Raw genomic sequence first — 13,842 nt, 5'->3', positions numbered from 1 at the left:
AAAAAAATACAAACTAAGAAAACATAATCTAAACTGGAACCAAAGGACGTGGAAGCTAGGAAACAATAAACAGACAAACTAGACGCTAACGATGAACACCAGGGAGACCAAGGACCACAAGAAGGACGCACAGCAATGTGGGACAACGCAACAACTGGCAGAGGAAGACAGAGGACTAAATACACAGAGGATAATGAGGGGATGGGAAACAGGAGGGAAACACAGCTGGAAGTAATCAGACAAAATGAGACAGGGAGGAAGCAAAACTGAATACAGTTGTGAAACACAGGATGTGAGACTGTGAAAAGAAAAACAGGAAACAAGACATGACAGACTACATATGAAATGTGGACACAGGGGAGGCAAGGAAACAGAACCATGAAGCATACGACATCAAAGAATTATAACTGAAACCAGAATTTACAGAGCCAGTGCCATGACACTATCTACTGTTAGTCTTTAACCTCCTAAGACCTGAACTCTTCCACAGCATGCATTTTTAATTTCTCTTTGATATTTGGGCATATTGGGGCCCAATGAATGTAAAAATAAAGAATTACCAGATTTTTTTTTACCTTATTTTTCTTTTTATGAAAAGTCAGAGCCACATATGAGGATATTCGTTTAAAATTTTGATAGAACAGTAGCAGTATAATGTCCTCGTAAGTGGATATCAGGCCCTTGTAGAGCAAAATTGAGTATTTTGGTCTAAATAACCCAAAATGTGATGTCCACATATGTGGACGCCAGGTCCTAGGAGGTTAAAGTTTAGATAGCCTCTGTTTGAGACACGGGGTGCGATGTACTCAACATGTGTAGATGCCATAGGATTTTTTATACATTTTAAGTTACTCTTTTCAATTAAATATGGGGTTCAATGTATTTGCAAATCATTGCATTCTAGTATTAGTTCATTTTACACACAGTTTTTGAAGCAGTCATGGTCCTACAGTGGATTCATTAGCTCATCTCCACTGTGGAGAATAGTTAGGAATTAAAAGTATAAATGGATCAAATAACATATCTAAAACACATACTTCTGTTTTTTGTAATAAAACGTGACCACAATGACTCAAAAATGATAACAGCTCCTCTGCGACCTTTACTGTCACCGTTTAGGGCTCCTGGAAATTAGTGTAGCCAAGAGGTTAAGATGAGTTTATTCTGACAATTAAAATAATGGACTGTCACTGTAAACACAGTAAGACAAACAACTGTACATACCAATGTTTTGGACAGGGCATAATATACTATAAGACACCACTATATACTCATCTAAATGTGCAAAGTGTATCATTTTTGAGTCAAAACAGTTTCATGTTAAATACAAGAGCAAAAAGAAAGAAACAAGCAGCTTATGACATTTAGTTCTCTATCCCTCATAAATGTTTAACAAACCTCCAAACTACAAATAACCAGTAAATCAGGAGGGGCGAGGCTAATGCTGCATTCCCCAGTTACCCTGAAATACTAATCCCATCTGAATGGGCCTTTCTTCTTGTTTGTGTGTGTGTGTGTGTGTGTATTTGTGTGCATGTGTGCACTTTGTAGCTGGAATAGCTAATGATAATGTGTCCTGCTTGTACTGTAAATAGGCTGAGAAACAAGCTGTGCTGTGGCAAACAGAGATAAACAAGAACACAATCCCACAAACACACTTCGTATGGGAGAAGCGAAGCCTCATTAGGAGTGCGTCAGTTCCTCCCCTGTCGACAGACTAACCACAGCAACTGACCTGCAAAATCCTTCAACAGTGAAACCCTCTCATTCCAAACACAGCAAATGATGCAGATGCTTCCACTTAAAATCACCTTACAGCTCATTTTCTCTAAAAGTGTCACCGGCGAATTCATCTCATAGACTGTGCTACATAACACTGAAATAAATAAATAAATATATAAACACTAGCCTACATGGAGCTTCCAAAAATGTGTTAAGCCATATTTAGGCTGCTACACTGACATGTCACAGAGACGCTGTAGCTCAGCAGATCTGCTGTGCTCCTCCTTAAAAATGTAAATGTATGTCGGACACAGCTGCACAACATGATGTCATGAATTATCCTATCATTGTTTTCCCCTACGTTGATGATTGAGACAGCTTACAGTGAAGGCAATATTATTTAGGAACATTGTAGCGATTGACCCAACAGACTGCAACAATTTGAGGAGCGTTTATTGCAAATCGCATAAAAATGCTTGAAAAATACATGACAGGTTCAACACCCACTTTAGCTTTTCAGCTGGTCTCACACACACAACTTCCTCCAGCTCTCCAGCTTCACTATGTAAAGGGAGAAGCCTCGTTAGTGAAATCCCCGACACCTGTCCCTCCAGCCTCCTTGGCACTGCCTCACTCCTCCCCTGCAGCTGAGCCAGGGACCACACCTCCGCCACAGATATATTTATCAAGCAATAGATGCAACCAGTGCTGGTCACGCACTACTCCTGACTGAAAATACATGTTCACTAGATACTTTTTCTTTGTGTAACAGACTAATATCTAGGATACAAAATAGTAATTGACCTTTCAATTTCAAGAAAAGATAAAAGTTGACAAGAAAAATCCAACAAAAGACAACAGGGTGCATGATTCAGGTCCCACCTACAGAAAAGTCAGTACATATCAAAAAGAAAATTGTTATCATATACTGTATTTACAGGCAACAAGACTTTGGTGAGTACTCATCTATATTGTGATATTTTTAAGTTCAACGTCAAACCGCTCTATTAGTGGAAAACGAAGGAGATTAGTCTGAACACTGTATTTCCTTCATTTGGCCATCAGATGGCAGTGTTGTGAACAGAATGCACATCTCAGTAAAAGCCTCCCAGACATGTGGTGCTAGGACCCATGAACACACATGAATGAGCACACACACATTCATTGGAGAGGAGGTGGAGAAACAGCAGAGAGGGGAGAAAATTACTGGAGGAAGGACAGACAGGAGAAAACAGAGGAAACAGCTGGTACACAGTCACCATGTTATAACCTCAGGCTGCTTTGTGACTGATGGCAAGTTTTCACAAGACAAATACACACATGCTGATTTTCTGCAACCGCGTGATGTCATTCTCACTGATATGTGGAGCGTGCTCTTTTATGGCAAACAACAAGGGAACAGCGCACAATAGAAGTGAGCTTAAGTGTCGTCAATTTGCTGTTCAGAAGTGAAACTGGCAATCATCAGCCATCGATTTCTCACCTAACGCTTTCAGCCGTGAACAACAGGACAGAAATCTTCTACTTCTCAAAAGAAGCCCAACAATTGTTGTTGATTTTTCTTTTTTTTAAGCCACAGAACTTCAGCAAAGGTGAAAAGAGGCTGTCAGGGTTTATTCTGAGAGTCTGTTTTCCAAACAAACAAACATAAAATTAAAAAACAGAATAAAAAATATAAAAACTGATCCTCTTTCAGATGCTCTTAATAGACCTTTTTTTTTTCTTTTTTTCATTAGTAGACTTCAAATTCCCATTTAAAGACCACATAATTATAGAGTTTCAGTCTTAATGAAATGTGGCATCGACGAGATGGTCATGAGACCAGTTACGGCTTGGAAATGTGCAGCTGAGGAAAAGATAGACGCAGAACTAGAGGCAGCTACAGATCCTGAGTTGGGAGTGACAAGGACGGAAAGGATTAAGACAACTCTGGTTGGACTCATCAGCTGCAAGAGAGGTGTTGTTTAATTAGCTTGGACACATGGAGAGGACAGATACTGGGTATACTGGGAGAAGGATGTGGAAAAGCGAGTTAGAATAGAAGAAGACCGAAGGTAGTTACGAGATGCGTTGACAGACGACATGCATGCAGGTGTAGTTTATATAAAATAGAGGTGTCACAATACCCATTATTTTATGAAGCCTTATTGTTTGAAGATTTACTTTATTTTCACTTAGCTTTTAGAAACAAGATGCGATCAGCGACAAACATGAAAAGGGCTGAAAATCCAAAGATATACAAGCTCATCTGGCCATCACTCATCGATCACAAGGCGACCCTAAAGCATGCCCTCCTTTATTGACCTAAATAAAGGTCAAGGTCACGGGAACTTGAACTCATCAGACGTTTTTAGTAAATGCACCTATGGGGTGAATTTTAAAATCCTATGTCACCAAGTTATCACATTCACAGACTTGGGTGTCCACTGTGCCCACCCACGGACACACTGGGTGATAACACATGATATATATTTATAAAAGGGAAAATAATGAAAACATATATATATAAAAAAACAGCAAAAACAATGCGTATTAATGCAAATTCTATCATGTGTGCATACACATATTTGGTGTTTGGTAATATGTGTTTCATGCACAGATTTGTGTGTTTGACTCGTGTCGATGCATAAATGTGTTTCTCCTTGGCTTGGCGACATTCCTATGACATCATGTGTCCAGTCAGCACTCCACCATGCTAAGCTGGCATCTGCGAGGTAAAGCTCCCTCATGCACGAAATAATAAAAAAGGAAAGAGAAACAGGAAGGTGATGTCATCTTATCGGCTCATAGTAAGAGAGAGAGTGACTTCAAGCAAAACTAAATCTCAGCAACTAATGGACCATCCGAGGAAACTGAGCAAAAACGTCACCCGGCCTTCCTGCAGCGACACGAGGAGGTGATGTCACCTTGTTGGCTGCACTGACTCTTAAAGCACAACTGAGACACTAAGCTCATTAAAACAAAATCCTGCTGGACCCTCGGACAAAGCAGCTCTGTTTTTCATACTGTTGATCCACATTTGTTTTTAATAGATAGAATTTTTACTCCTACCTGTTTTCTCAGTGGTTTGTTTTAACACATTAGGAATACTGACCACTGATCAGTGTAAATCATTTACAGATATTCATAGCGGTACTTGCATGTGCATGTTAAAGTGAGATTTTAGTCTAACAAAGGTGGTTTTATTTTAACTGTCATTACTCTTTAGGTCACCATACAAGCAAATAACTTGGTCTGCAGTATTTTACGAGTTTACAGCAAATTTAAAATCAATGTCACATTCTCACTCAGTCTTTTACAAGATGCTCTAAGTGAGATATAGATTAACTGGTAAAGGAAAACTAAAATCACAAAGGAAAATGTGTCAGTCACAGGAATTTACAAGTCTGCTGGAACAAACACTAATGTGCTTTCCACATCTCCCTTATCCGGCTGCGGGACAGCATCTGAACTGAATGCACAGATGTTTAATGTACCAATTTTACATTTGCAGGGCTCTAATGTGCAGCTGTCACATTAGACATAAACAGCAGCACTGAGAGTGCACCGAGTGCATATGCTCCTTTTATTTCACAATTTTCTGACAGATGCTCTCTTGGCTATTTTGCAGTATCTGTCTTGACTTTTGCCTGCTATCGCCTCTGATAACGTCTGACTGAAGCAGGCAGTCGCTCCTTTTGGGTTTTTTTAAAGAAGTGAAACAACACATTTAATGTGTGTTTCTGTGCACAGAGACTGAAGCAACAAACCTGAGTCAACAAAGAGGGATTATTACCTATTATTGCTGAATTGGGTTTTTAGGTGTTGTTGAGCCAGTAAAATAAAACGTGGTGAAAGAGTCCAAAGACAAATCTCTTTCATAATACAGTACATAATACAGCACAATACAGTCTCTGGGTATAAAGTATGTTACCACCTTAGAAAGATATGTAAACAACTACCACTGAATCCATTTCCATTGGTGAACATGTCTCTCCAAAGCTGTGGACATTAAGTTGTCACTATGACAATTTCTCTTTGGTTGGCTGCAAGGATTTGCTCCACTTTAGTTGAAAGAGACATTAGTGAGCTCCAGTACTGACAAGAGGTAAAGGGACCTGGCTCGCAGTTAACATCCCAAAGGAAGATGAGCTTTAAGTCGGGTCTTTGTGCAGGTTCCTCTGCACAAAAATAGGGAAAACCTCTTCTTTGGCAGCATGATAAAAAGGCACTGTCATGTTGAAATACATTCAAAAATGTTGGAGACACACTGCTGTTTAAAACTCTATGTTTTGCTGGAGATGAGCCCATGATAAATGCCTCCGGGCCAAATATATCTAGTCAGGGTTGTCTGCACACTTTAAGCCGCATAATATAATTTGGGTGAGTGTTACAGATAAAGTAAATCTCGTTTTTTAAAAGCACCATACGGGTCACCAAGCGTGACCACACAAAACAGTTACACCTAGTAACTTTCCACTGGGATAGAATTCGACTGGAAGTTGATGTCCAGTCCACTTACTGCAGTGAGATAATGGGAGAGTTTTGGCTCAGACCCCAAATGTGTCATCCCGAATAAAACCAACCTCCTCATTACTGAATTTCTGATTGAAACGTCAAAATGTACTAAAGCTACTTTCCAGATGGCTTGACTTATGTTGAAAGTTTTTACCAAAAGCCCACAGCAAGACCTCAAATCACTGCTGCCCTGTAGCTCCTCCAGCGGAGAGCAATTATTTGGAATTAAGCCCCATTCACTGTTCAGCCAGCAGCAAGAACAAGGTATGGCCTGACAAGCTGTCAGCTGGGAAACGCTTAGAAGAGCTGCAGAGCGAATCTTCATCCACCGAACCGTCTCTTTTATTAACCTTTAGGAATGTTGACTTTTAACAAGTGCACTTCTCTTCTGCTGCCTGGTTGCTATTTAACATCTTATCTAAGCAGACAGGTGAAAGAGGAGTTTGACACCTTCAAGGCTTAGGTGTTCACAACTGTTATGCTACAGCACAACAAGAAAGAGAAGAGATTTCTAACTACAATCCAACTAACTGTAAGGACAATAAGTTAAAAATGCTATTATAGAAACTATAACCTCAACCACTATAATCCCTAATAGACTACAAAGCTTTTGCTAAAGCCTTTTTATCTGTAGCACTGCGATGAGCTTTAAATCTTCCACCATCACGGACTGTAAAGCCTGCAATTTAAAGCGAGGCAAGGAGAGACTGACCTGCAAGCAGTTGATGAGAGTTCACAGTTGGATTTAATCACCTGATCATAAACCCCTGAGAGTGCCTGGCGGCTGAAATGTCCTCAGGATGTGCATATGTTCCATTAATTTGATGGAGCTCACTTTTATTTTTTGGCATCAATACAATGAGAACATTTGATTTTGTGTTTCTTGTATAACCAGAGAATGTGTTTTCTCTCTGCAGACCCTCCGTCCACAGATTTTACGACAGCTGTGCGCTTATGTTTGTCTCCGAGGCAGCTCTGCAATGACCGAAAAAAACAGCAGAATAATTGGGAAATCAGGAAACAAACTGTGACAAGACAAGCGTAGTTGTGTGCAGTTGTTCCATGAGTTCTGTGAGGTTTTGATTGTTTCCATGAGTAAACAACAGTTAGTGTGCACAGGCTGAGGATATTTTATTTATCCCACTCACACTTTCGGTTCAGATTAACTTTACCTGACAGAATGAAGAATATACCAGAAACGAAGGCGAGGATGGTGCGCTGCGGCCGAATGTGCCCGATATTGCTGATTACAAAGGCGGTGAAGACAAAGAGCAGGGAGACCATGGGGAAGGGAGTGGCGGTCCGGACCATTTCTGAAGAAAAAAAGGAAGGAGGATTAGTAGAAGGAGTGTGTGACACGAATAAAAATGAGGAAAACTTCAAACTCATAAAAGTTTAAGCCTTCAGAAATGGTCACATTAATCAAGAATAATTTAAAATGTTACCAAATTATTTCCTGAATTAAAAATAAAGCTTCGAGCAAATTAACTATGACACATGAAGTCGATAAAGTGGATTTTTTTCATAATGTGCAGAATATTTCTCTAAAGTCCAAAAATGTCTAATGTCATGTTGCTGCACATAATAACAACGTTGTGACTTTGTGTTTGGGTTGTTTTGTGTATTTTAAATGATTTAAGGTTTATCATGTTGTTACATGTCTGTGTTTTCTTTAGTCGTGGGAAAAGTGGAAAATCTGCCCCGATGACCACTGTAACCACACAGGTGTAGCATACTGTAGCACACCATTTCACCATAAAACTATCAAACCATTAAGAGCCAGATAACTACATTTAACATCATACTGGTTGTTGTATGTAATATTATTTCCAATTGCCTTTTATTTTATATAGCCTCAGCTTTATTGTGGTTGGTCTGTGTAAGTTCTTAGTCATCTACTTCATGGTACTCGTAAGCACTTGAGTTGGAGGCAAATGGACCTTCTTTTACGATCATGAAGCTGTGTCACCTCTCATATGAAAAGCTTTGCCAGTTCTAAAAACTGATGGCGAGTTCCAGGTACTAAACTCATTGTGGCGTTGTCACCTTGCAGGTGGTCCTGAGAGATGTCTACACACGACGTCACCACGTGAGTCACCAAGGGTCACATGAATGAAGGTGTGAAGTAAAGACGTGCAAAGAATTTTTCTCATGCACAACATCCCGGTTGAGCAGAGCCAGGCCAAAACTAGTTAATCTCAAGGACAAAACAACTAAACACAAGCTGAACAACATTATGTATGCAATGCAATGCAATGCAGTGAGGGGTATTAAGACTGATACCTACTGGAGACACAACCGACACAACATAGGAGAGCCAGTTCATTAGGATGAGACTGTGTATCCCCTTTTATTTACAAGAACAAGAATTACTTCTACTGTACTGAACAGTTAAGATAACACTTTGTCTTTTTGTGTTGTCAGAAATCTTCAAGTAAGCACAGGAACCAGAAGTCTGCTGGAGCTCGCTCAGTGTTACGTTGAGTAAGGTCTATGATTTATTCAGTAACCTCTCCGACGGAGCTGCTGCAGTGTTATGACTTGTGCATGTACCTGAGGACATTTATCTAGCATTAAGCGGCGCACACGTCTTCCCCCTGGTGTCTTTAACAACACTGAGTGTGTGCTTTACTTCAAAGAGCAAAATGCAGAGGGCCAGTTCATAGTGTCAACATCTTGAATCATTAAAACAGCTCAAAGACAAAAGGAAAAAAAGAAATGGTGAACTCTGAAATAGTTTATCTTTTTTTTTTTTCAAATAAAAATGTTGCTTCATAGGTTATTTGATTAACAACATTTGATTTTAAAACAAATCTGATATAATTGGCTTAATTTATGAATTCCTACAAAAAGTTTGAGTTAACAAAAATCATGTTAGCAAACATGCAGACATGCCTGGAGCATTTGTTAGCACACGAGGAAATGGTTTGGCACTTGCTCATCAGTGGCATCTGAATCAGTGCAGTTTGTCCACAGCCTAATGCTCAGCTGTGCCACCAAACATAAACTAAAGAGTGCACCAATCTTCTTTCTGCTGAAAACGGACTAGACTGTTTTCATTAGATCTTGCACCAGATGCTTCCATTTCTTAGACATCAGTAACCTACATGGAACAGATATTTGAAGGAAGAGAAAACTTATAAGCCAAACCTGAAAGCTGTGCATCTTATGTCTGAGAGTAGAAGAAAAATCATGTGTGAAATGTGAATTTTCAGTATTTGGGTGATATTAGATACAGAGCTAACACAGGTTACACCTATACACCGGTAATGTAGGACAGCCATGGTTCCTCCAACTAAGAAATCATGTAAAAATTATTCATTTTTAATACTCTCATTACTTTTGGACTATTGTAATACTCTGCACACAAGCCTGAGTTAAAAGACCATTTCCTGCCTCCAGCTTGTTGAAAATTCAGCTGCCAGAGTTTTAACAAATTCAAAGAGACAGGACCACATTGCATCCCACATCCCATTTTTACAAGGCCACACTGGCTATACACATTTGATATCAAATTGACATTAGTTACATTTACATGGCCTCCCTTCTGCATCCATTACAGTTTTACTCAGGCCTCACGACTTGAGCCACTGCCTTTGTTTCTCAGGTCAGACTGGTCTAACCGTTCCATCAGCTCATTAAAGAAGGCACTTTCTGTTTGAAACCATCACGTTTTGAAGTCTTTATCCAGACAGGGAGTGTGCTAACCTCACCTCCTCTCCAAAACGGTCCCACAGTTCTGTGTATAGTCCTGCGTAATGACTGAAACCCAAAGTCGAAGTGACCTGGCAGAGAAGCTGGTCATTGCCCTGGCTCTGTTTTAATCGTATTTAACCAGGAAAAAAACATCCATTGACATTAGAAATCTCTTTTACTATAAATAATTTATATTAAGTAATTTATTAATTTATTTATTGTTGTATTATTCAGTGTTTATTTAACTTTTCTATTTTAACATTTGTATTTGTTGTTGCTGTTTTAACTCTGTTTATTAAACACATCGTGGGGTTGTCACCCCGAGTGTCAACTCTTTTGCGTTTTGTAAAGCACTTTGTAACTAACGTTTGAAATGTGACATGAATAAATTGTAATATTATTGTTATATAAATCCCTTGAAAGTGGTGCAGTGGTGGAGACATGCAATGATCTAATGTAGCAAAACCAAACACATAAAACAAAAAACTGTATTAAACTTCACGTATACCCTGAACTGTAAGCAACATGTAAGCCTTTAGAAACAACTTCTGACCTTCTGATCTGTATATCACATGTATAAACATTTTCTTCCAGACATATATACTCCATATGTTGCACAAATAGGTGTTCTGTCTTTAGGAGAAGTGTTTTAATGTTTTAATGGTAATTAATTATTCTGTTTAATCAAAGACATTTTCATAATTGCCCCACATATCTTCCAGTAACAAGTGGGTTTTTTTTTATTTCTACCCGAACCACCAGAGAGCACCTGTCAGATCAGTCATCAGAGCCATGCAACGCTCTCCTCTTTCCTTTGTTCTTATGTTACAGACCCACACAAGGCATCACAAAAACCACGTGTAAGGAATATTTAAGTCAACAAAAGATATGTATGCATGTATTTTGTGTGTCTGTTGTTGAGTGACTCATAGAGTCACAGCTCTATTTAGCACTGAGAAGACAAATCAGCAAACAACTGTAATAATAGACTGATGTGAAACAGATGTAAAGACAGAAATGTTGGTGAGTCTGGTCTGTCTTCCTACGAGAGACTATTTCTCTAGATGCAGATTTAAAAGAAGGTAGAAACTTTGAAATTTCAAATAAATATAAGAGTCTGTGTGTGTATGAAAGTGACTTACTGAGTATGTTGGCTGTGTTTTCTGTCGTGATCTCTATCTCTGGCTCTGTGAAATATTCCGATGCCACACATCTGCCCTTCTCGGACCCTGGGGGGGAAAGAAAAAAGTGAAAAAGAAAGAAAGACGAGAAAAAGGAAAGCCACAAGCGGGTAGCACGGTTGGACTTGTTTGGGTGGCAAACAGTCGGGGGATTATGCGCATGCAGAAATAAAACCAGTATAAACAAACAAAGAGGTTATAAAAACCCAGAGAAAGGGCAGACGGCCAGACTGAGACAGAGCGACAGTGGAGACAAAGAGATTTAGAAAGGACAAATAAAATGAGAGGTGAAAGAGAAGCGAGGCATCTCAAAAGAAATGAGTTTAAAAAAACAGAAACAGGGAGGCAGAGAATGGAAGGGAGAGAAAAAGTGAATTAGAGGCAGAGACAGATGGAGGTCAGGAGGTTCGGGAGAAAACAAGGTCTGAGCAGAGAGGGAGACGAGCTGAATGCAGACACAACGATTAACCTCAAACTGTAGCCACAGACACACACATGCAATACACAACACGCAAACCTGACATCTGTATGTATACAAAAGCATACCAGAAAACGATGCACAAATCTGCAGACAAATGTGATAGCTCTCCTCCCTCTCTCACCCACACACCCTCTTCCAAATGCCACTGGCGTTTTCCCTCCTCTGACCTTTTGTACCAGGCGTCAGACAACAGGGAAACACAAACATGGCCACCTCCCCAGAGCAACACCATCATGACCCGAAAGACAGAGACAGCTACTGCAATAAGGACAGCTATTTGTGTTTCGGTGTCCTGCCTGCTGGTGTTTGTTTGCGTGTACGAGTGAAAATACCGTTTTTATCATTCGGTTCAAAAACAATTATCTAACAAAGCCAAATTCTGCCACAGGTGACTTTTTCTCCCATTCATAATAAATATTGTACTTATTTTAAGAAGTTAGATTTGGGCATAGTCTTTAGCTAGGCATCATCCAACAGCTGATGTCATGTTTGGATCTTATTTACGAGTTTAATGCCCATAATATGCCCAAGTTAAATATTTGTGATGTTTCAGGACACTCAGTACACTCAAAATGTCTCTAATACTTCTGTTCCTGACTGAGTATTATACAGCTTATCTGGGGGTAATTTTTGTAATGGAAAAATCTGTGGGCTGCAGCACCTCACAGTGAAGCCCCGCCAATAGCCACTGATGTCATTGGCTCCAACTTAGAAGCCACTGACTTTGTGGTGGGTCTCAGTATCTACCAGAGAAGTTCCTGCATTATGGTGAATTTTTTAATGAACATTTTTGCATCAATTTATGGTAAAGATGTCTGGAAAATGAGTCACGGCTTTCTGGCATCAAATAACGATCCTCAGCTTTTATCCCTGCTGAGTCAACACACATATACGTGTATTTATTCTGCTGCCCTCTTTTTCTGATGCTCCACATTGGGTACCAGCATTTGTCTGGAGAGAAAGGGATAAAGGTAGTCTAACTCGGTTTCTGTTCCTCTGCAGTCAGTCAGGACACGGGTCCTTGTTGCACATGAAGGTTACCATGTGCACGGCTGCTAATGCTGTTTTCATTAGCAGCTGTCATGCATTGTTTAAGCCTTGAACACAACAAATGTGACAGAGCAAAATTTATTTGAACCAGTGTGCCAAGAAAAAAGTTAATTCATTGTAAACATTGTGCAACATGAAATCAATATATTTTAACTGTTTCACTTCGATTCATAACCGTCTATGGAAGCAGTGTGGAACAGATGCAGTGCTCAGCGTTTATTTTAAGACTGATTTTTTTTTTGCAAAAAGAGTGGATTAAGAGAGCAAATTCAATAATGTTAGTCCCTCAGACGAGGTGAACTTTAACTGTACCAGCTGCGAGCCTTAGACTGAATGGCAAAGATAAGGCTCTCCCTTTCGGTTGCACGTTTCATGAATTGCTGCCATATGTTTTTCACTGTTGCGTGTATATTTCAAACCAGACATTAGCATTTTATCCTTGAAACGCCGATCAAAAGCCACACTTTGACAAATAAAATAAATATGCAATGAAATAAATATGAAAGAAGGCGAGCAGGACTATTACAAAATGGGTAGCCTGCTGTACATGCACATCTATACAAATTGTTTTGTTTAATAATGTGTCTGATTTTTGAAGAATAAGTATATTCATGGCAAAAAAAAGAACTTTGCTGTGGGATAGCAGAATAAATGTATAAACAACTGAAATTAATGGCATCAAATTATCTTTATAATTACCAATTGACTTAAAATATAACTAAACTGAGTTTATGTAAATATAATTAATTTTATACTGTGGAACTGTCACCAACCAGCCACAAAGCAGACCCTCCAGAGGCCAGAGTGCAGCGCCATCTTGACCTCAGTGGTCTGGTTCTGCTGCAGGACGATTCCCTCCTCCATCAGCAGCCAGTAGTCTGTCGACACAGCGACGCCCACCAACAGCAAACCGCAGGCCCCAAAAACCGACGAGAGAAGTGTCAGCGCCCTCGTACTGAATGAACTCATCTGAGGAGAAAGGAGATAAAATCACGGTGATCAGTGTTGCTTGTGATAAATACAGCAGGGATCAGCATGCAGGAAGACAAGGAGGAGAAAACAGTGAATTAATTTGCTGGATTAAACAAATTAATCAAAGAGGGAAAAAAAGAGCTATACCACAGATCGGGGGCGGGAGGGCCTACAAATAGTGGGGCGGCACAAAAAAACAGAATTAATGTTTCAACTCATTGTAGGGTGTTTTCCTCTCTCTTG

At 39.7% G+C, this 13,842-nt stretch overlaps 1 protein-coding gene across 2 annotated transcripts in view; it reads right to left on the bottom strand.

The window, feature by feature from the left end:
• LOC120728194 (voltage-dependent calcium channel gamma-7 subunit-like) overlaps nucleotides 1-13,842 on the bottom strand; it is a 40,230-nt gene that overhangs the window by 8,999 nt on the left and 17,389 nt on the right. For both annotated transcript variants that reach the window (XM_040022991.1, XM_040022990.1), the window contains exons 2-4: nucleotides 13,401-13,596; nucleotides 11,058-11,144; nucleotides 7,392-7,532 (exon numbers count right to left, since the gene is read on the bottom strand). In XM_040022991.1, coding sequence (XP_039878925.1) covers nucleotides 7,392-7,532; nucleotides 11,058-11,144; nucleotides 13,401-13,596 — 424 coding nt within the window. The remainder of the gene's footprint in view (nucleotides 1-7,391; nucleotides 7,533-11,057; nucleotides 11,145-13,400; nucleotides 13,597-13,842) is intronic.

This window comes from Simochromis diagramma, unplaced genomic scaffold (assembly GCF_900408965.1).
Source record: "Simochromis diagramma unplaced genomic scaffold, fSimDia1.1 OVJJ01000307.1, whole genome shotgun sequence".
Taxonomy (NCBI): Eukaryota; Metazoa; Chordata; class Actinopteri; order Cichliformes; family Cichlidae; genus Simochromis; species Simochromis diagramma.
This window is presented reverse-complemented; position numbering and strand designations above follow the sequence as displayed.